Below are 21161 nucleotides of genomic sequence, written 5' to 3'. Positions count from 1 at the left end.
CCACTGTGTATAACTGAAATCCATAGTAATATCATATAGTAAGTGAGTTTTTCTCTACTCCCTCAGTTCCGGTTTATGAACCTATTCCCTTTTTGATCCGTTCCAAAAAGAATGATCCCTTTTTAAATTCGATAACAATTTAACTAAAACTTACAGTTCTATTTTTAATGAGAAACTTTTATAACCACACAAATACTATGGACCCCTTTTTGATTTTTTAGGACCACAAATTCCAAAAGTCTTCATTTTTTCTTAAACTTTGTGCCCAGTCAAACAGGTTCACATAAATTGGAACGGAGGGAGTATTACTTTTTTTTTCTTATACAATGTTGTTTTCAAAAGACGTTTATATTAAGGCAAAACCATATTAATTGGGAATTTGGGATTGAGGGAGTACTTGACCCGCTATATGTAGTGGTGTACAAACCGAACCGAAAAACTGCACCAAACCGAAAAGTCAAATCAAACTGATTAAAAAATCCGATTAGATTTGGTTTGATTTAGTTTGGCATTGAGTAAAAAAACTCGAACCAAACCGACATATAAATATATAAGTTTTATAGTATATACTTTTAAGACTTTATATAGAATTTTCTTTTAAGAATGTCTAGAAATATTTGGGATTCTCTTATGGGATGTAATACTTAATAGAATATATGATCACTTTCTTATCAAGCAATGTGTCAATCTCTTTGTCTTCCATTTTCATACGTTAAGATCTATCAAATTCGTATATCTTTTTCAAATTGAAGTAGTATTTCGATAATTTAAAATTAAATAGAACATAAATTAGGTATCATATTAATTTTTACGTTTAATTATTAAATTCGGTTAAAATTGAAAGTGCCCATCAAGAAAAATTATTGTGAAACGACAAAAAATAACTACTATTACGTGGTACTACTAAGAAAGTTCTCACAAAAGAATATTTTAATAGATCAATATTTATTAATTTTTACTAAACATATACTTACTTATAAAAAATTTAACAAAGTAAGATTGAAATAATATTCATGTAACAAAAAAAAAAAACGAAAACCCGAAAAACCCGAACAAATCCAAACCGATATAGTTGATTTGGTTTGATTTTGATAGAAACTGAACCAACTCGATCCATGTACACCCCAACTATATGAATCCTCTATACCTATTACACTATTTAGGCCCTTTCATTCTAGCAGTGGTAAATAGCACAAGTAAAAGAGAAAAAGTTTAGTCTTAGGCAAGTACTTGTACAGCATGAGAGATTAGAGGTTACACATTACGCGTTCCAACTGTGTTCTCTAAATCTTGGTGAAAAATCAATCAACATGGTTAACTTGGAACTGAAGCTATAACACCTGCAAGTCAGAGATATGACATTTTTCTCACATGAAATATGATATGCTAAAAAGAAAAATATAAAGAGGAGCAATGGAAAAATTATTAAAATTTTGTGGCTTAAAGGGGAAAATTATAATTAAGGAAGAAGAATTAGTAGCGTTACAATGAAAAACACATCTAGTATTTGGTTTCTGAAAAACAATTTATTTCTATTTGATCAACATTAAACCCTTCAAAGATCTCATTCCTATAATTCAGTAATAGTATGATCCACGTTTATACTATCTGCAGATAGAACAAGCCTATGATGTATGACTGAATTCAAAGAAAATGTGTTGGCTAACTGAACAAAACAATTACCTATGCTAGTCTGGTGTTAAATTGATATATCCTATCCACACAAAATCACCAAAAATGTCCTTGGTAATGTTCATCAACTAAAAAATCTGTGTAAATGCACGTCTTCACTGAACTGATTTTCTTTACTCAAAAAACAATTTACTACATGTTTGTAAAAAATATTTCCTTGATCTCAACTCCTAAGAATCACTTTTTTTTGTTATGTGCATCCGGCTCAGTGGCTTGCGAAGAAATTCCACTCAGTAGCCATATCAAAGCAACACCTATTAGGGCGCCCGAGAGATGTGCAATGTGATTAACATTTTGTAGGGCAGACCCTCCACGAATTCCTCCCGCTAATCCTGTTGAAGCTTGGGCTGCTTCCATCACCTGATATACCCAATGCCAGAGGGAACAGAGGTCAAGTTCCTTCAATAAAAAATTTAAATTGAACCTGGGGACCAATAAGCAGCATTCATTGAATTTATTATCATCACTAGGAGTAGTTGGTTTACCAGATACAAAGAGAGCACTCCCCGTCAACCCGAGTTCTAAAAAAGATATAATTTTGTTGATAGAGCTTTTGGCTCTTTTCTTCTATAGGTTACTCCTTATACAAGTGAACAAAACTGAATTTGGGATCTCTCGCTTCCCCCTCCCTCATTTCCATTCCTCCGCTATTACAGACTCAGGTTTAAGTCATACTTTTAGGACCAGAAATGCGACTTCACTTCTTGGTTTATGAAATAAAGCGGGATTACCAGTCAATATTGAATTCATACTCCCACTGATGTCAATCGCAAGGTATCATATGACCAACAGTTGGCAAATATTAGAGATCTATTCTACGGTCTCTTTACCTCAACTTTTGGTAATGAATCCATAATCTATCATCCTCAAGGAATTTCATTTGAAACCAAACATATCATCGAGTGAACTATCAAGAAAACTAAATAACAAATAGCATGACTTAAAACCTTTCCACATTTTAATAATAGTCATGTAAAATAAAATAAAATAAAAAAGATACCGTTATATTGTTATAATGTCACAGCCTTGTGAAAACAATGGATCTAGAATCTCATGTTGAAGAGCAAATGTGTTTCTAACACATTAAATTGGGAAACTACTTAATCTTTTGTGCTATAACCCTTGTATATATATTTAGTCACCCTAGTAGACTGCCTTGTCCAACAATTAAGCTATATCATGACAGGAATTTGACATGACTTGAATAAGTAAAAAGGTCGAGTAAGATCAATTAGGTTTCAATAAGAAGGAAAGTGAAGAGTGGATACCCTTTCTATAACAAACTGGCCCAATACAAGTACTTCAAGAATCTTCCTCCAGTCCCAAGACATCTGCAGTAAAAATCCAGGGGATTAGACTAATTACCAATCAAGTGCAACAGTATACATCTGAGTATGCAAATCTACACGTGTAAACATTGACAAAAAACTGAGGCACATAAATAAATGCAATAAAAAGCAAGATGCAGAAAACACCTTCACAAGTACACTAATAGCAAAGAGTCCAAACACTGCACCAGATGAACCAACAGAGACAGCATTTCTTGGCAGAATCAGCCACGAGACCAGGTTAGCTCCAGCTCCAGTTACTATATAAGAAAGCCACAATCCAAAGTTTCCTTCCTCCTCTTCAACGAGTTTTCCTGGAAAGTTAAAATAGGTTAACATCTATGTTTATAATCTGTTATCATGTATAGTGAAATTTTATCCTTAAGTATAACAGGAAACAGAAGTCTCACCAAAAATATACAGAAAGAAAAGGTTGCTTGAGAGGTGGTTCCTGTTGATGAAGTTACAGATTAAAAACAAAAATACTATTAGAAAACATAAGTGATAAACAGACAAGAGAGGCGAGTGATAACTCCGCTGCATTATGAATATTTCTCTTTGAATTTCTAGTATTTGCAAGAAGAACTTAAGTACTCAATGTTCTCACCAGTTAAAATGACAGAATGTTGCAGTCACAAACTGGTACCAAGCAGGCCAATTGTGGTACAAGTATAATACTTTTACTGCCCGAACCTGATACAAACACTTTATCTATTAGATCTCTTCATTCAAGCATACAAGAGTAACACTATCTTCACAGAATCCAGGTGGATAACACACTTCAGATGGCCGAGCGCCACTATATGTGTTCAATTGCTGATCTTTACTCATGCCACCCCAACCACTCATGTTCATATTGCACTCACCAACCCTGGTCCACCTCACTAGGGTTAGGTTCATTTTTAATAGTGAAGATGAATAAAAAAAGAATTATTAATATATGTTGTGCCAATTATCCTTGTGCCATTGAGTTAAAGAAATACAACGAAAGCTGCAATAAGGAGGTAAAAAGATTTCAAACCTGGAAGACATGATCTGCTACGTATATTCCAAGGTTAATAAGTAGAATCCAGAATATCCCGTTGACACGCTTCTCTGGCTTCTTCCCCTCGGGCTTCAGAATTTCCAGCTGTGAGGTCATATCTAATAAGGTGTCATTCTTCAGACATATTGTTACATCCAAATTAGCAGCTTAATCAACAACAACAACAACAACAAACCCAGTGTAATCCTACAAGTGGGGTCTTGGGAGGGTAATGTATACGCAGACCTTATCCCTACCTTGTGAAGTTAGAGAGGTTGTTTCCGATAGACCCTCGGCTCAAGGAACAGTGAAAAGGAAGCAACCAACAATAATAACAACAAGAAAACAGACACGACGTGTAATAACAAAGATCTAGAGATAAGAAATACAAGAATAGTACTAATACTACTGGTAAGAATGACAAGTGTAATAACAAAGATCAAGGAACAAGAAAATATAAGAAAATTACCTATACTACCGGCAAGACTAGGAGAAACCTCGACTACCTATCAACCTTCGACCCTAATTCTCGACCTCCACACCTTCCTATTGAGGATCATATCCTTGGTAAGCTGAAGCAACGTCATGTCCTGCCTAATCACCTCTCCCCAATACTTCTTTGGCCTACCTCTACCCTTCATCAGACCCGCCATGGTCAACCTCTCACACCTCTTAACCGGAGCGTCTATGTCTCTCCTAATCACGTGTCTGAACCATCTCAACCTCGATTCCCGCACTTTGTTTTCCCCCGGGGCCACTCCCACCTTGTCCCTAATAACTTCATTTCTAATCTTATCTTTCCTAGTATGCCCTGACATCCATCTCAACATCCTCATTTCTGGTACTTTCATCTTCTGGACATGGGATTTCTTGACTGACCAACACTCAACACCATACAACATAGTCGGTCTAACTACCACTCTATAGAACTTGCCCTTAAGTCATGGTGACACATTCTTATCGCATAAAAACACCAGATGCGAGCCTCAATTTCATCCACCCCGCGGCAATACGATGTTTAACATCCTCGTCAATCTCCCTGTTGCCTTGGATAACAGACCCAAGATATTTGAAATTATCTCTCTTGGGGATGACTTGTGTATCAAGCTTCACGTTCACTTCTGCTTCTTTCACTGAACTTTGCACTCCAAGTATAAATTAGTAACTTAATCAAACAAGGAAAATACACGAGCAACCCATCCCAGATAAACTCAAGACATATATGTCGCAGAAGGAAATAGATATTTGAATTATAGAGTAAATAAATACTAGCGAAATAACTTATTGCTATTTTAACTCCAAAACCCTCTCTACAACAATATAATCTGTTTTCTTTAGTTATTTACTAGAGCAATTATGATCTAGAAATCGATCCGGGGCAAGTGTTCAGATCTATTACAACACATCCTTGAGGCGCTCAACGGACCTTTTAACCTTCTAAAAACCTTTTTAAGCTTTGGATTGATCCAAAAACAACTTTTTGGTGCAACCTAGTGTATATTCATAGAAGTTATTAGATGGAGTTCTTTAATTTTCTACCTAGAAGATTGTAATTACTCTATTCCAAATCACGCGAGTAGCCATTAGACATTACTAAGAGACACTAGGTTTAATATATATATAAGAATTTTGTTTAATTTAATATAATAAACAAAGTCTATTTTATACTCTATATGTGTATCCTTTTTTATTCCTAAAAAATAGTAGATGAAATAGAAGGCTTACAAGGGAGATAATAAAATTATGTGATTGGGTCTTCCGAAAGCAAAGGAATGATCCATTTTTTAGTAAACTGATCTAATGGGTCCAACAAACAATTAATTATAACAAATATCTAAATTTTAAATAAAAAAAATCAAAAATAATAGACTAAGATTCTAAATAAAAGATAATAAATAAACGGGATCTTCTTTTATTCGAAAAGTCTCGTGATCTTCAATCAATTATGGCTTCAATATAATTATCGGGAGTAAGCACTATAGCTTGTTTCCAATAATCAGCGGCTTGATAAAACCAAGCCTCTGCAATTTCAGAATCTCCTTGTTGAATGGCATGTTCTCCCCGATCGGAATAGGTAGAAAAATTCCTTCCCTTAGAACCGTACTTGAGAATTTCTTACCACATACAGCTCAGCAGTCAATTCTTTTGGTGTTCCATTTTGATCTATACCATATCTAATAAAATCTAATGAGATTTCTCATGGATCTATCCCAGTTTTAGGGTTAACCAAAAGAAAGATAGGTTAATTACATGAGTTTCATACTGAACTTTGGATGAATAATCCGTTTATTTAGTTTTATCTTTTTTCCCACCTTCAGAAGAATAAAGCATTGGTATTTCTACTAGTGTTAGAATTTTATGAAAGGTAACTATCTCGATTTCATAGATAAATTTATATAGAATCTTTGAAAAAGACTTTCTTTCATAAGAAAGAAAATACTTACTATCTTTGGAATCTGTTCTTACACCAAGACTTTAGTGGATCGACTTTATTACATAAGTTAATTCCTAATTTTTATCTCACATCATGAGATAAGTATTTCTTCCATCATGACATAAGTACGCAGTTATTATTGTATCGGCCCAAAACCTCGCTAATTGATCTTTACGATGCTTCTATCTCTATCAATTAAAGCCTTATATCCGTAGAAAAAAGTTGCTAGGCATTTTTATTTTTTCCTGACTTCTCTCAATCTTAAGCAAGTTGAGGTTGGCTATATGAATCTTCACGACCATGTTGCTCCCGTTAAACTCATCCTGGACCAATATTATAGAAAATAAAAAAACAGGTACTAGAAGTTCACTATATTTCCAACACCCTCTCTACCACAAAGAGAAAAAAAACCACAGCTGCAAAAGAGCTTCTTATCCACCCTTTCCTTTACCTCAGTACCATTTCTCATTTCTCAAGTGTCTGTCTGGTAACTACAAATAGGAGACAAGATTTTGCACATTTTGCGGTTCTTACATAAATGAGGAGGCACATAACTCCCCAAATAATCAACTTCTTTCCACCCAACTATTATTTACCTTCACTTATCAATTCTGATACTAGTGCTCTCTTTCTGCCCAATAATACCTCATTTTTATTCATATCTCAAGCCCCTTCTATTTTTCACATAACCTAGAATCATTAGCACTTTCTTCCAGAAACTTTAAAAGAAAATGTAGGAAAAAGACGCATATTCTACTTTATGTTAGCTAGCAAAACTGCAAAAGACAATACTATCACCAAAAAATAATATACCAGAGAGCATGGCAACTCTAGTCCTAAGTTTACTAAAAATAAGTGTACTTCGACTGATGAATAAACCCATTTCATGGATAGGATTTGAGATTTCTCCCACTTATCATAATTTGATTAATAACCAAAGTAAAAAAAAATGGGAACATCAAAAAACAAGGGGAGAAGATAGAAGTATTACCGGAATCATTGAATTTGCAGAGAAGACGAGACGAGGTGGTTAGGGTAATAGGTGAAGTTTTGAGTTTAAGGGGAAGTTTAGGAAGATGAATTAATGGAGATGGTGTCGACAGTGGCATCGCCATGGGCATGAATCTATGAGGATAGACATTTTGTTTGAGCACCAGATGGTGCTGAAGCTGAAGCTGTTTCATTGCAGGAAAATCAAGAATGTAGAGGCACCAGCCGTTGGGGTTTTCATATGTTTTCCATTTACACGCTGTCGTAGTCTCAATTTTCACCTCGTTTTCTCCCGTTAAGGACTTGGAAATTCTTGGTTAGATTTTTCTATTTCTTTTTGGTTTTAGGCATTCTTTAGGGGTGATAGAAAGGAATGACCTAATAAGAGGCTAGTCTTTAAATATTGTTTTTATTATTAAATATATTTAAAAATTAATTCTTAGTCTCACACATGCTTATTGCTTATAAAAAAAAATTCTATCGAATAGGTAGATTTTATGCTATATTTACTCAACATATTGTCACGACCCGGAATTCTCACTCTCGAGACCGTGATGGTGCCTAGCATTTCACTTGCTAGGCAAGCCACGTTAGAAATAGTTTCTAGCCATTTTTAACAAAATCCAATAAAATGATACCAAGAGACTGAATAAACTGAAATAGAGTGAGCAAACCAGAATATCAGTGATATCTAAGTACAATCCCAGAACTGGTGTCACAAGTGCACGAGCGACTAATAATACAAATTATGGTCTGAATGAAAGTAAAAATGTCTTGAATGAAATAAATAGCTAGGATAAGGTAGAAGGGGACTTCAGGGCTGCGAACGCCGAGCAGCTGTACCTCAAGTCTCTGTCAGGCAATCAATCCGAGCAATGTACTGACCGCCACTAGGACCGACTCCAAAATCTGCACAAGAAGTGCAGAGTATAGTATGAGTACAACCGACCCCATGTCCTCTGTAAGTGCCGAGCCTAACCACTACGAAGTAGTGGCGAGGCTAAGGCAGGTCACTTACAATAACATGTATGCAGTATAATAATGATAACAAGAAAGGAACACAGTAAAAGTAAAGCAGTCAACTTATGAAAATAAACTCAATCCTCGAAATCAGTATAACAAGACATCAGTCCTCAGAATCTCATATGAAAACACTGAAAGCTAACACAATACAACAATGAATACAAAACACACAATCCGTTGCGTCGCGCAACCCGATCCTACCGTACAAACGCAACCCTCCCCTTTTCACCATATCAATGTCAAGAATAACAAGTAAAATCCGTTGACACGCAACCTGATCCCGCCATATAATCAAAATCAATATCATAATCCTCCCTTAATTCACCATATCAAAATCACATATAAAATATGTTGCGGCATGCAACTCCATCCTACCATATCAATATCAATCCTTCCTTATTCCACCCGTTGCGGCATGCAATCTGATCCATAAACAGAATCAATAAATATAATCAATTCAACAACTTAATTCACAAGAATTTTTACTACTAAAGAATATGAAAACAAAGCAACAAGGAACCCTGTGCCAAATCAAGAAAAGCCACAATTAATACTAAGTAATAAGACAATCCAAATATATGACAGTTAAAGTGTGCAAGTAAGGCAATTAAAGCAAGTAGTAAAAAATCATGGAATCATGGAAGAAACGAATATTTCGATGCAAAAGTAATAAGTGACAAATAGCAAGTTAAGGTATAGGAAGCAATTAAAGCATGTAACAGTTAAGACACTGAATAAAATAATTAATAAAATACAGAAAAGCATGAACACAATTATTTTGACGGCGTATATACACGTGTCACCTCGCATATACGCCACCATATATGTAATTCACATAGCACATAGTCCAAGGGTTCCTAATTCCCTCAAATCAATGTTAGACCCAACACTTACCTCGCTCCGCAAGCAAATCAAAGTTCAACCGGGGCCTTTTCTCTAAAATTTGCCTCCAAACCAATCGAATCTAACCAAAATCGACTTAATATCAACAAACAATGCTAGGGAAATAAATTATAATACATAAAGCTAAGATCTTTACACTTTTCCTAAAAAATCAACAAAAGTCAACCCCGATTCGCTTGGTCAAAACTTGAGATTCGGTCCAAAACTCGATTATCCATTCACCCATGAGCCCGAGTATGTGATTAGTTTCGAAATCCGACCCCAATTCGAGGTCTAAATCTCAATTTTACATAAACTCCCAATTCTATCCAAATCCCTAATTTCTACCATGAAAATCCTAGATTTGATGTTGAAATCTTATGAAATGTAATGGGTAATTAAAAAGCAATAGATTAAAGTTGCTTACCAAAGTTCTTGAGAAGAAGATCGTCTTAGAAAATCACCTTTAGGATATTTAGGGTTGAGAGCTTGTGAGAAATGAGCTAAATCTCGTTTTTCCCTCTTTTACCCAGCTGTGGATGGCGCAATTGCGATATCTTGTTCGCAATTGCGAACATCGCAAATGCGAACCTTTCTCAGAAGGTGAGTCATCGCAAATGTGTCATTTTGGTCGCAAATGCAAACCCATACCTATCGCAAATACGGACCATCCCTTCGCATATGCGAAGGTAGCCCAGGAACACGCTGAGTCGCAAATGCGACTCTGCCTTCGCAAAAGCGGCAGCTGCAAGTTCGCAAATGCGAACATTCACCTCGCAAGTGCGAAACTCCCCCAATCCAGCCCATGCTCGCAAATGCGAAGCCTTGTTGGCAAATGCAAGATCTGCAGCAGAGCACCAACAACGGTGAAGGCATCAACTATTCTTCTAAGTCCAAAATCACTCTGTAGCCTATCCGAAACTCACCCGAGCCCCTCCAGCTTCAAACCAAACATGCACACGAGTGTAATAACATCATATGTACTCGCTCGCGTGACTAAATCACCAAAATAACACATAGAACTATGAATCGGACATCAAAATGAATGATATTTTTAAAGAAAATCTATAACTTTCAATTTAACAACCGGACGCCTGAATCACGTCAATTCAATTTAACAATCGGACGTCCTAATCACATCAAATCAACTCCGTTTTGCACCAAAATTTGCAGACAAGTCATCAATAGCGAAATGAACATATACTTAGTTTCGGAATCAAAATCTGAATCCGGTAGCAACAAAGTCAACCTACGGTCAAACTTAGGAATTCTTTAAACCTTCAATCTACTAGTTTTCAACAAAATACATTAAATCAAGTTAGGGACTTCCGAATTCGATTCCGCGCATACTTCTAAGTCCCAAATCACGATACGGACTCACTGAAATCGTGAAAATACTGATCCGGGTTCGTTTACATAAAATGTTGACCGTAGTCAATTCAAATGAGTTTTAAGGCAAAATTTAACATTTTCTTTAGTTTTTCACATATTTTTTTCGGAAAAAGACACGGACTATGCACACAAATTGTGGAAGCTAAATGGAGCTATTCAAGATCTTGGATCAAAGAAATGAAAGCTAAAAGTAAAATTGACCTATTGGGTAATCACACATATATTGTTAATTGTTCATAAACTCTATTCGGTTGGCATGACTTTGTGATTAGCCAATTATTTTTTAACCTATACCATATTTGTATAACTTTGTGTTATCTGCATTTGGCCTATATGTTAGATTGTTTACGAACTCTATCCAATTGACATAATCTTGTATTTGTTTAATTATTCACGAAACTCGATGAGATTGGCATGACTTTGTGATATGTGTAGTTGACCTATCTGTTGAATTATTCATCAAAATCTACCCATCGACATAATTTTTGTGTTCTTCAACAAAGTATTTTTCGAAATCACAATTCATGTTTCAATCAAATCACCCCAAATCTGCTCTACATGATCGCAAATTATTTTTAAAAAATTCTCCAAATACCAACACAAATGGTCTCCAATACCAATTTAGTCAAATAACATCAAATCAAGAACACCCAGTTTGTCTTTTTCAAAACTTTCTAGGGACCAACAATGGAGTTTTGAGATTTTTAAAGTAAATCAATAAATTAGTGTTTGAACTAAATAATTTAAGTGCAAATTATCGTCATGCAAATAATTTTAACAATAATCAATGATTAAATTAACTTTCAGTTTTCACCCCCCCCCCCAAACAAAATTTAAGCTTATAATATTGAAGAATGATGTTTTTTTTGGTGAAAAAAAACTTATTTTTATAATAAAGTTAAAAACAAGGATAATATATAAAGATCAGTCCCTTAGGGTACAACCAATATTTTTTTTTGTTCTTTTACTACTAATATAATATTAAGTTGAGTTAAGTTTAATTAAATTTACTACACTATGGAGCCGATGAGCTTTGTTACGGTATTATTGAGTTCGAGTTGATTCGAACCAAACTTAACCTAGCTTTTGTTGAACTTGAGATGAGTCCAACCGAGCTTTAGTATAATTGAACAACTTGAGCCAAGTTCGAATCAACTCTATAATATTTTCTCTTTTTGAAAATTTTAAATTCATGATTAAGAAAAGTATAAGAATTGGTAGTTTAAATTTATGATTGATTAAGAAAGTTTTTGAAAAGGGGATAACATATAAAGAAGGGCCTAATAAAGATATACGGTGATATTTCAGCTTTCAAACTTTATTACTCATAGGCAGAATAGTCCAAATGGCACTTCTACGTGTTTCACTTTGTCATTCAGGTCCCGTAATTATGCTTCTATCAAGAGAATACTTACACTCGTTCAAACTCTGTATATTAAACGCTTATGACTGGAGTCTGATCCTATGTATCATAGTTGTCTCTAGTGCGTGATTCACACCCTTGTAAGGGGCGTTGGGACTATTGAAAAAGCCCTAACAGTAGCATTATGGCCTATTGAACAGCCATCTTCTTCTTTCTCCCTCATTCTTCATTGTTGAACATGGTAGAAGCTCATTTCTATCCAAATCTGATGCCTTCTTCTTTCTTGTGTTAACTATAGATAGTTAAAAGTGAATTTCTTCGGAAGCGTATAATTATAGGTAGACAAATGAGATATTTTTTGTGCAAGACTCTTGGACATAACAAGAAAGGATGTCCAACTGTTGTAAGTATTATTAATGTGAATATTCTTAACTTATTATCAGATGAATTTATTATTAATGTTTGTTTATTTATGTGAATGCAGAGAACCCAGTCGGAAGTTCTTTTGGAAAAGACTTTTTAGTCCTTCAGTAACAGGTGAAACTACTGGAACTACTTCAGCAGCAGGTGGAACTAGTGAGAATACATTATAAACAGGTGGAAGTGCAACAAAAACAACTTCAACTGTGGAAACCGGTATATTCACTCAACCAACCATTGAATCGAACACACAACAATCAACTAATGCTGTTGGAGGTCCAAAAAGGAAGACTAATGAGCCTAGAAGAGGTGGTGCAAATGCTGGGTTTAAATGTGATGATCCGAAAGGTCATCTTGTGTTTTAGAAGCCAATTCTGCGTTTTTAAGCCTTAAAAGTCTCATTTTTACCCTCCTTGATTTGCATGCGCAGTCCGGGTATGTTTCCGGAAAGCTTTTATGTTAAAAGTTGTTAAAAATAAGAAAATTTGCCTAAAACCTTCATTTGAGTTAACTTCAGTCAATATTTTGGTAAACGGACTCGGATTCATATTTTGACGGTCCCGATGGGTCCGTGCCATGATTTGGGACTTGGGCGTATGCCCAAAATCAAAATCGAAAGTCCCTAGCCCGAGATATCGGACTTTGTCAAAATTTTAAAGTTAAAGACTTAATGAAATAGAGATGTTTGACCAAGGTTTGGCTCTTTGAATATCGGGTCCATATTTTGGTTCTGGAACCCGGTATAGGTCCAATATATAATTTATGACTTGTCTGTAAAATTTGATGAGAAACGGAGTTGGTTTGACGTAATTCGGACGTCCGATTGTGAAAATATGAGTTTGAAAGTTTTCTTGAAAATTTCATTTGGTTTGGTACTAATTTCGTAGTTCTAGATGTTATTTTGGCGATTTGATCGCACGAGCAAGTTCGTATGCTATTTTAAGACTTGTGTGCATGTTTGGTTTGGAGCCCTAAGGGCTCGGGTGAGTTTTGGAAAGGCTATAGAGTATATTTGACTTAGAAATCATAGCTGGTGTGCTTCAGGTCTGCAGACTTTGCATTTGCGAGGTCTTGCTCGCAAATGCAAGCCTCACATTTGCGAGCAGCGGGGATGGGAGGGGACCTTCGCAATTGCGAAGTTCAGGATCGCAATTGCGATCAACTTAGACCGCATTTGCGAATAACTGTTCGTATTTGCGAAGACAGCAGGGCTGGGGAAGCTTCGCATTTGCGAAGTGTTTCTCGCAATTGCGGGGTTCTCAATTGCGAAGCTCTAGTCTCATTTGCGACATCTGCAGTTGTGTAAAACTTAACCTAGACGGGATTTTTGCTCATTTCTCAAAACTTTCAAAATAAGAAACCCTCTAGGTGATTTTTCAAAGACATTTGCTTCCCCAAATCATTAGTAAGTGATTCTAACTCATTTTCTTTCAATCTTTCAGTATATTTCACAAATATTTAACCTAAAATCTAAGGTTTTCATGGTGGAATTGAGGATATTTGGGCATAAACTAGAGATTTCTAAATTTGGGAATTTAGACCTCAAATTGTGATCGGATTCCAAAACTAACTGTATATCCGGGCTCGGGGTGAATGGGTAATCGAATTTTGGTCCAAATTTCGGGTTTGGACCAAGCAGGCCCGGGTGTTAACTTTTGTTGACTTTTTCAATAATGACCTAAATCGAATTTTTGTTATCGTGGGTGATTCCTAAGGCTTATTTTGAATCTTTTAGTTGGTAATTTGCTAGATATTGTTGGTTGGGAGGCTAGTTTGAAAGGCAAAGCCGTGGTTGAGCTTTGAGTGGTCTTTGGAGCAAGGTGAGTGTTGTGTTTTACCTTGACTTGAGGGAATTAGGAACCCTCAGACTATTTGCTATGTGATTCTCATGTGAGCGGCGTATATGCGAGGTGACGAGTGCTTATACGCCACCAAATTATCTATTTTCCCTGAATTACTATTTTTCCTTAACTGTTTCCTTCCCTGTCTTAATTATTATATGCTCTAAATGATTTTCATACTTAACTGCTACGTGTTAATCAATATCTTCTTCTGTTAACCATGTTAACTCTTTTCATAGTTCCCTTAATCCCTATTATTTGCTTAATTTGACTTGTTTGCACCTTTTAATTTTAAATTGTTGGGTTGGTCTTGCTGTGTAGTATTATTTGTGTAGATTCTATATTGAACAAGGTATCTTTTTTTTTTTTTGGTTCAGTTTGGTATTTATTCATCATAAAGGCCTTGTGATTCAGACCTTTGTATGTAGTATTCTAGCAGCTCGTGCACTTGTGACACCAGATTCAGGGATTGTAATAAACGTTTGACAGTTTTATCTTCCGCATTAATATTTCAGTTATTCCAATTATCTCTCATTATTTAATTAAACTGTTAAAAATGGATAATATGTTCTAACGTTGGCTTGCCTATCAAGTGAAATATTAGGCGCCATCACGATCACGATGGTGGAAATTTCGGATCGTGACAGTTTAAGTGACCAAGGGCAGTTGGATATAGTCTGCTATTTGGCTCAAATGGCACTGTGATACAGAGGGTAAATATTTTCACTTAATTACACAGTTAACTAGATATGGCCTGCTAGATAATCTTTCACTAAGAAAATTGTTTATGTTTGTGTAGTTTGGAACTACTGATAGATTGATATACACTCCTTCTACACTCATAAATTTTGTCCCTACCAATATTGAACTTAGGTTCAACCCTCATGGACTAAAGTGGAAGGGTCAAGCTGCAATTACACAAAGACAACTAGAAGAATAGAGTTATAGAAGGGAAACTCTACTACGAATAATGAAGCTTACACCTAATACACAAGCCACACCAAGCAACCAAGCCACATCAGGCACCAGTTGAAGTGATCAACTGATATTTTTGTCACTACCCAAACTACCATGTCGTGATGGTGCCTATCGTGGAACTAGGAAAGCCGACTCTTTACCAAAAATAACACGATATTTCATTCCAAAGATAATTTCAAGCTATTTAATAATAAAACTTCATAGAGAAATACTAAATAATAAAAGTGCGGAAAGAAAAGCCCGACATCGGGATGTCACTAGTCATGAGCATCTACTACAATTTGTCCGAAAATATTGAGACTAACACAGTCTGGAAAATAACTACAAACAACTATAGGAAGATAAGAGGGAGAAGAGCAGGGCTACGATCGCCAGTAGCTACCTTGGTAACTCGGAGAAGATCTACAGCTGGAATAGTTAACAGCCACTACCGGGTCCTGCTACGCCTGGATCTGCACACAAGGTGCAGGGAGTAACGTGAGTACGCTAACTCAGTAAGTAACCAAAGTAAATAAAGGTTAAGAAATAGTGACGAGCAATAAAGTATTTAAAGTTCATATCATGAAATCTCAGTAAAATACAATGGGCTTTTAAAATCAGGGTTGAATCAAATAATCTCGTTTAAACCCAGTTCTGGTGAAAATCATTTAAAGATATTCTCTAACTGTTTTCAAATAGAGGCTCAATGCAAAGGTGAGCAAAAACGATGAAATTCATAAACCGCCCCTCGGGCAAAACATCACTCATATACACTCCCTCGGCAAACCTCACAGTCACTCTTATACAGCCCCTCGGGCAAAACATCACTCATATACACTCCCTTGGGCAAACCTCACAGTCACTCTTATACAGCCCCTCGGGCATACCTCACCATCTCTCACATTCAGTAGGTACCTGCGCTTACTGGGGGTGTGCAGACTCCGGGGGGCTCCTTCAGCCCAAGCGCAATAACAAGCTAACTCGTGGCATAAATCAATCAAGCCCTCGACCTTACTTAATCATGAATCAGTAGAACATGTTGCGGCGTGCAACCTGATCCCATAAATATCCTCACAAATGAGGCCCTCGGCCTCACTCAGTCATAAACCTCTAAAGCCGCTCGAGCTCTCAATAAAACAGGTTACTCAGCCCAAAACAACATTATATGCATCAAAATAGAGTAATAAGGATTGAGTTATGAAATCATTAAATATAACATGACTGAGTATAGATTTTCAATCGAAAATAGTGAGAGAATTGTTACAACCCATATCCACATGTGTTAGTTCATGCCATATATTAGTTAACATAAATCCAAGAAGGAATTATCTTTGAGATGATAATAAGTCAATCCTATTGGTCTTAAGTGATACAAGAGTGTATAAGGGTGATTAACCAGTATTAGAAGTTAAACGAATCAAGGATGTTGTAACTCGTATTTTCAGGTAATCTAGCGGTGCTTAATACACTCAAGAGGTCATTTATTAAGGTATTTTAATCATATAATATCCGTATCATAAGTCTTGAAGTCAAACGAGTTATGAAACAAAAGTCGACAAAAGTTGTCGCAACTTAGGTTCATAATTTTACTTAAACATTAGGTCAAATGTTTCTAATCTTTTCTCCTAATTTACAAGGAATTACGGGGTGATCTACCCACCAAATTAAATATCTATGAGTCTAGTTTCCAACGCATTAAACCGTTCATCTATACAATCTCGGAGTAGAGAGATATTCGCGTTTTTCCGAGACTGCGCCAAGCACCTCTCTATGGGGCCCACTAAGTCGGTTTAAGATATTTGGACCTATATAGGATGACTACAACCCGTTTTAAGTCATTTCTTTTCACTATTTTCAGACCTTAGAACCCTAGGAACATCCTCTCAAGGTTCTCTCAAGATTCAAGACCCAAAAAAAGGGCAAACAACACAAATCAAGTGTCGGGAATTCCGTGGCGCTAGTAAGTCTCTTGTTCTTCTTGTTGTTGCTCATTTTTGTGTCGTTCCAGCCCGTGTGGGAGGTTGTTTTAAAGGGTTTATGTTCTGTAAATACTCCCTCATGTTCTTAATATCAATCCTAGGTGATTTCAAGCCTTCTAAAGTGATTCTAGTGCCGAAAAACACTAATTGATCGCTAGTTTCGTTTTTTTTGTTGTGTGGCAGCATTGGAGGGATATTTCATGGAAATTTAAGGTCAAATTGGAGTTGTTCTTTCTGTATAAAGGTAAGGAACCTCTTACTCTATATGTATTTAAGATTATCCAAGTTGCGGCTAAGCCATTGAAGCTAGAACTTGTGAGATATATATCGAAAGGTTTGGTAGTAATGTTATTGTTTTGTGGACTGTTTTGCGTTGTTGTTGGGCTGCGTATTTTACTACTATCTTGTGGAGTTTTGGAGGAGGAAGGGTGTGGGGAAACACCATATATATGTAGGGTTATGGGCTGATAGTTATTCGTAACATTTCCAGATTGTTTGACACGACTATGGTGGTCGTCGTATGTATGGAGTGATTAGGCTGTGTGTGGACTATATTGGGAGGCTCAATATGTTTATTATTGATGTTGTTTGGGCTGTTTGGTGACTATTTTGAATGGTGTGAGGTCATATATATAGGGGAGGTGCTGTCCGTTTCATCGTAAAATAGGTTGTGGTCGATACATAATAGTTATGACGCTTAAATGATAACGATAGTATCGTTTCTCTTATTGTAGACTAAGGAGTTTTGACAATTGCATAGCTTGAGATTGGGGAAGTATATACAAGGTATGTGAGGCTATCCCTTTCCTTCTTTTGCACGACTCCGATTGTACATAATGTAATGAACGAGCTTCCAAGATACTCTACTCTTAGAAGCTAGCAGTACTTACATTGTTTTCCCTCTTATGGAACGATTGATGTTAATGTTGCTTCTCTTATTCTTATGTTATCAATGTTGTTGGTACTTCCTGATTCTTATAAGGTTCATAGTGAATACTTAGTCCTAATAACGTGTACAGAGGATACCGACCTTACGTCACTCCGAAAGGTTTAAAATGTGATTCCATGAGTCGAGCATGCATTATATATATGTATCTATTTTACTCTACCGAGCCACGCTATAGTTGGCCGGGTACGACACCTATTGTGCAACCACTGATCAGTTGGGTTTTACCGAGCTCCACGTGGCCGGGTACGATTCTACCGAGCCTATTATGGCCGGGTACGATATGATGATGATGATGCCCACAGAGGCGAATGCTTTAAAGGTTTATGTATTTATACATATGTATCATGCATTTCATGTAAGTAGCCCTCAGAGGTACTAAGATGTTACAGGTGGTATATTCTTTATCCTTGCTTACATTACTGATCGTATTTATGGTTCCTTGCCTTACATACTCAGTACTTTATTCGTACTGACGTCCTTTTATTTGTGGACGCTGCATGTCGTGCTGCAGGTCCTGATAGACAGACAGGTGCAGCTCCCCCACCACAGTAGACTGTCCAGTTCAGCGGTGATTGGCGAGATCCCTTCTCCGGACTTGCCTTGGTCTTGGTATGCAATTTTTGTTATAGACATTATGGGTATGTCGGGGCCCTGTTCCGGCTATGTTGCAACACTTATGTTCTTTTAGAGGCTCATAGACAGGTGTCGGCTCATGTATAGTTTGGTATGCCTTGTCGGCTAGTTTTTGTTGTATAGTCTTTCATAGTAGCGTGGTAGCTCATACCTTATATGTAGTTTCTTGATTGTCTGGTCATCCCCTGCTATGTATATTCATGCCATCATATTTTATTGCTGGTTGTCCATGATCTAGGTCTACCATTTATATTGATCTCGTCAGCCTTAAAAGATAATAATGAAGGTTAGATGAAATGTACGTTGGTGCTCGGCAAGTGTGGTCGGGTGCTAGTCATGGCCCTTCAGTTTGGGTCGTGACAAACTTGGTATCAGAGCAAGTTTGTCCTAGGGGTTGTCTATGAGCCGTGTCTAGTAGAGTCTTGATTATGGATGTGTAGCGCGCCACATTTATAATCAGGAGGCTACATGACATCTAGGGTTGTTACCTTCTTCCTGAATCTAGATCGTGCGTAGAGTTGAGTCGTAAGTGTCCGTCTCTAATATTCACCTTGTTTTTTTCCGTGATGCCTTCGACTAGGAAGCAAACGATTAGTAGACGGCTTGATACAGCAGCGGGAGAGGGTACCAGTCAGGTGCCCCAAGTCAGAGCAGGACAAAGTGAGGCTCAAAGTGAGATGCCCTCTCATACCTCATCTACTCCATCTCCTCCAGAGGATATTAGAAGGCACCCAGCGCCTCCAGTTCCTCCGTCTGGCACTCCAGACCAGGATATGCAGAGTGCTTTGCAGTTATTGACTAGCTTGGTAGCTGCTCAGGCTCAGAGGCAGAATACAGGTGCTGCTGAGAAACCAGTTAGTACAAGAGTTCGTGATTTTATTAATTTAGACCCTCCAGTGTTTACCGGATCAGACCCCAAGGAGGACCCACAGACTTTTATTGACCAGGTTCATCGTACACTTCGGGTTATGCATGTTAGTGATACAGAGGCAGTAGAGTTGGCTTCTTATCGGCTACGGGATTTAGCGGTTCTCTGGTATGATAGTTGGGAGAGATCCAGGGGTCCGAACCCTCCTCCAGCTGTGTGGAAGGAATTTTCTGAGGCCTTTCTTCGTCACTACTTGCCAGTTGAGATACGACGAGCTAGAGCTGATAAGTTCTTGAACCTTAGACAAGGTAATATGAGTGTGCGAGAGTACAGTATGCAGTTTGATTCTTTGGCAAGGTATGCTCCCCATATGGTGGCCGAGATGAGTGATAGGGTGCATATGTTCGTGAATGGGTTGGGACCACATCTAATAAATGAGTGTACGACAGCCTCCTTGGTGGAGGGCATGGATATTTCCCGTATTCAAGCTTATGCCCAGACCCTAGAGGATCGTAAGCGCCAGCAGAGGGCAGTTAGGGAGCAGGATAGAGGCCAGCATAAGAGGGCGAGATTTGCAGGGTATTCTGATGACTTCAGAGGCCGCATCAGGCCACAGTTTTCGAGGAGTTCGGCGCCACCTGTAGCTAGTGCTCCTCCACAGTTTCAGAGGCCTCGATATGATCGATCCTATTCTGGTCCAGGTCAGAGTTCGCGGGCATCTGGCTCGCAACATCACAGGGATACTAGTCAGATGAGACCCCCAACACCACATTGTGATCAGTGCGGCAAGGCCCACTTTGGACTGTGTCGTCGAGGTTCTGATGCATGCTATTCGTGCGGGCAGCCTGGCCATATGATGCGGGATTGTCCTAATAGAGGAGGTGATGGTATGGCTCAGCCGACTGGATCTGTGTCTGGTTCTTCCTCATCAGTTCGACCTCCAGCACGGGGTTTTCAGCAGTCGACAGGTCGTGGTAGGGGTAGAGGTGCAGTGCCGAGTTCGAGTGGTGCTCAAAATCGAACCTATGCTCTAGTAGGTCGACAGGATCTCGAGTCGTCTCCAGATGTTGTTACAGGTATTATATCTGTGTTTTCTTATGATGTATATGCGCTGATTGATCCGGGATCTACATTATCATATGTTACACCCTTTGTGGCTAATAAGTTTGGCATTGAACCTGAATTGATAAGTAAACCCCTTGCGGTATCTACTCCGATAGGAGATTCTGTGATTGCTAGAAGGGTATATAGAGGTTGCACTGTGATGATTTGTAGTCGTCAAACCTCGGCAAATTTATTTGAGTTAGAAATGGTTGATTTTGATGTGATAATGGGAATGGACTGGTTGGCCTCATGCTATGCAAATGTTGACTGTCGTACGAAGAT

The 21161-nt window shown here is 37.5% G+C and overlaps 1 protein-coding gene across 1 annotated transcript; it reads right to left on the bottom strand.

Moving 5' to 3' along the window:
- Positions 1 to 1658: 1658 nt before the first annotated feature.
- LOC104233945 (rhomboid-like protein 11, chloroplastic) lies at positions 1659 to 7783 on the bottom strand. The gene is made up of 7 exons (XM_009787410.2): positions 7470 to 7783; positions 4042 to 4163; positions 3628 to 3713; positions 3431 to 3471; positions 3168 to 3334; positions 2961 to 3023; positions 1659 to 2052 (listed from the first exon to the last, which is right to left on the bottom strand). The coding sequence occupies exons 1-7, from the start codon at positions 7660 to 7662 to the stop codon at positions 1870 to 1872; spliced, it is 855 nt and encodes a 284-aa protein (XP_009785712.1). The 5' UTR covers positions 7663 to 7783; the 3' UTR covers positions 1659 to 1869.
- Between the last annotated feature and the right edge of the window lie 13378 nt (positions 7784 to 21161).

This window comes from Nicotiana sylvestris, chromosome 8 (assembly GCF_000393655.2).
Source record: "Nicotiana sylvestris chromosome 8, ASM39365v2, whole genome shotgun sequence".
NCBI classification, from domain to species: Eukaryota; Viridiplantae; Streptophyta; class Magnoliopsida; order Solanales; family Solanaceae; genus Nicotiana; species Nicotiana sylvestris.
This window is presented reverse-complemented; position numbering and strand designations above follow the sequence as displayed.

Coding starts and splice junctions, on each gene's coding strand:
- LOC104233945 (XM_009787410.2), bottom strand. CDS start 7,662: ATGAAACAGCTTCAGCTTCAGCACCATCTGGTGCTCAAACAAAATGTC. Junction 3,472..3,627: donor ACATTCTGTCATTTTAACTG/GTGAGAACATTG, acceptor CTTCATCAACAG/GAACCACCTCTCAAGCAACC. Junction 3,335..3,430: donor TTTCTTTCTGTATATTTTTG/GTGAGACTTCTG, acceptor TTAACTTTCCAG/GAAAACTCGTTGAAGAGGAG.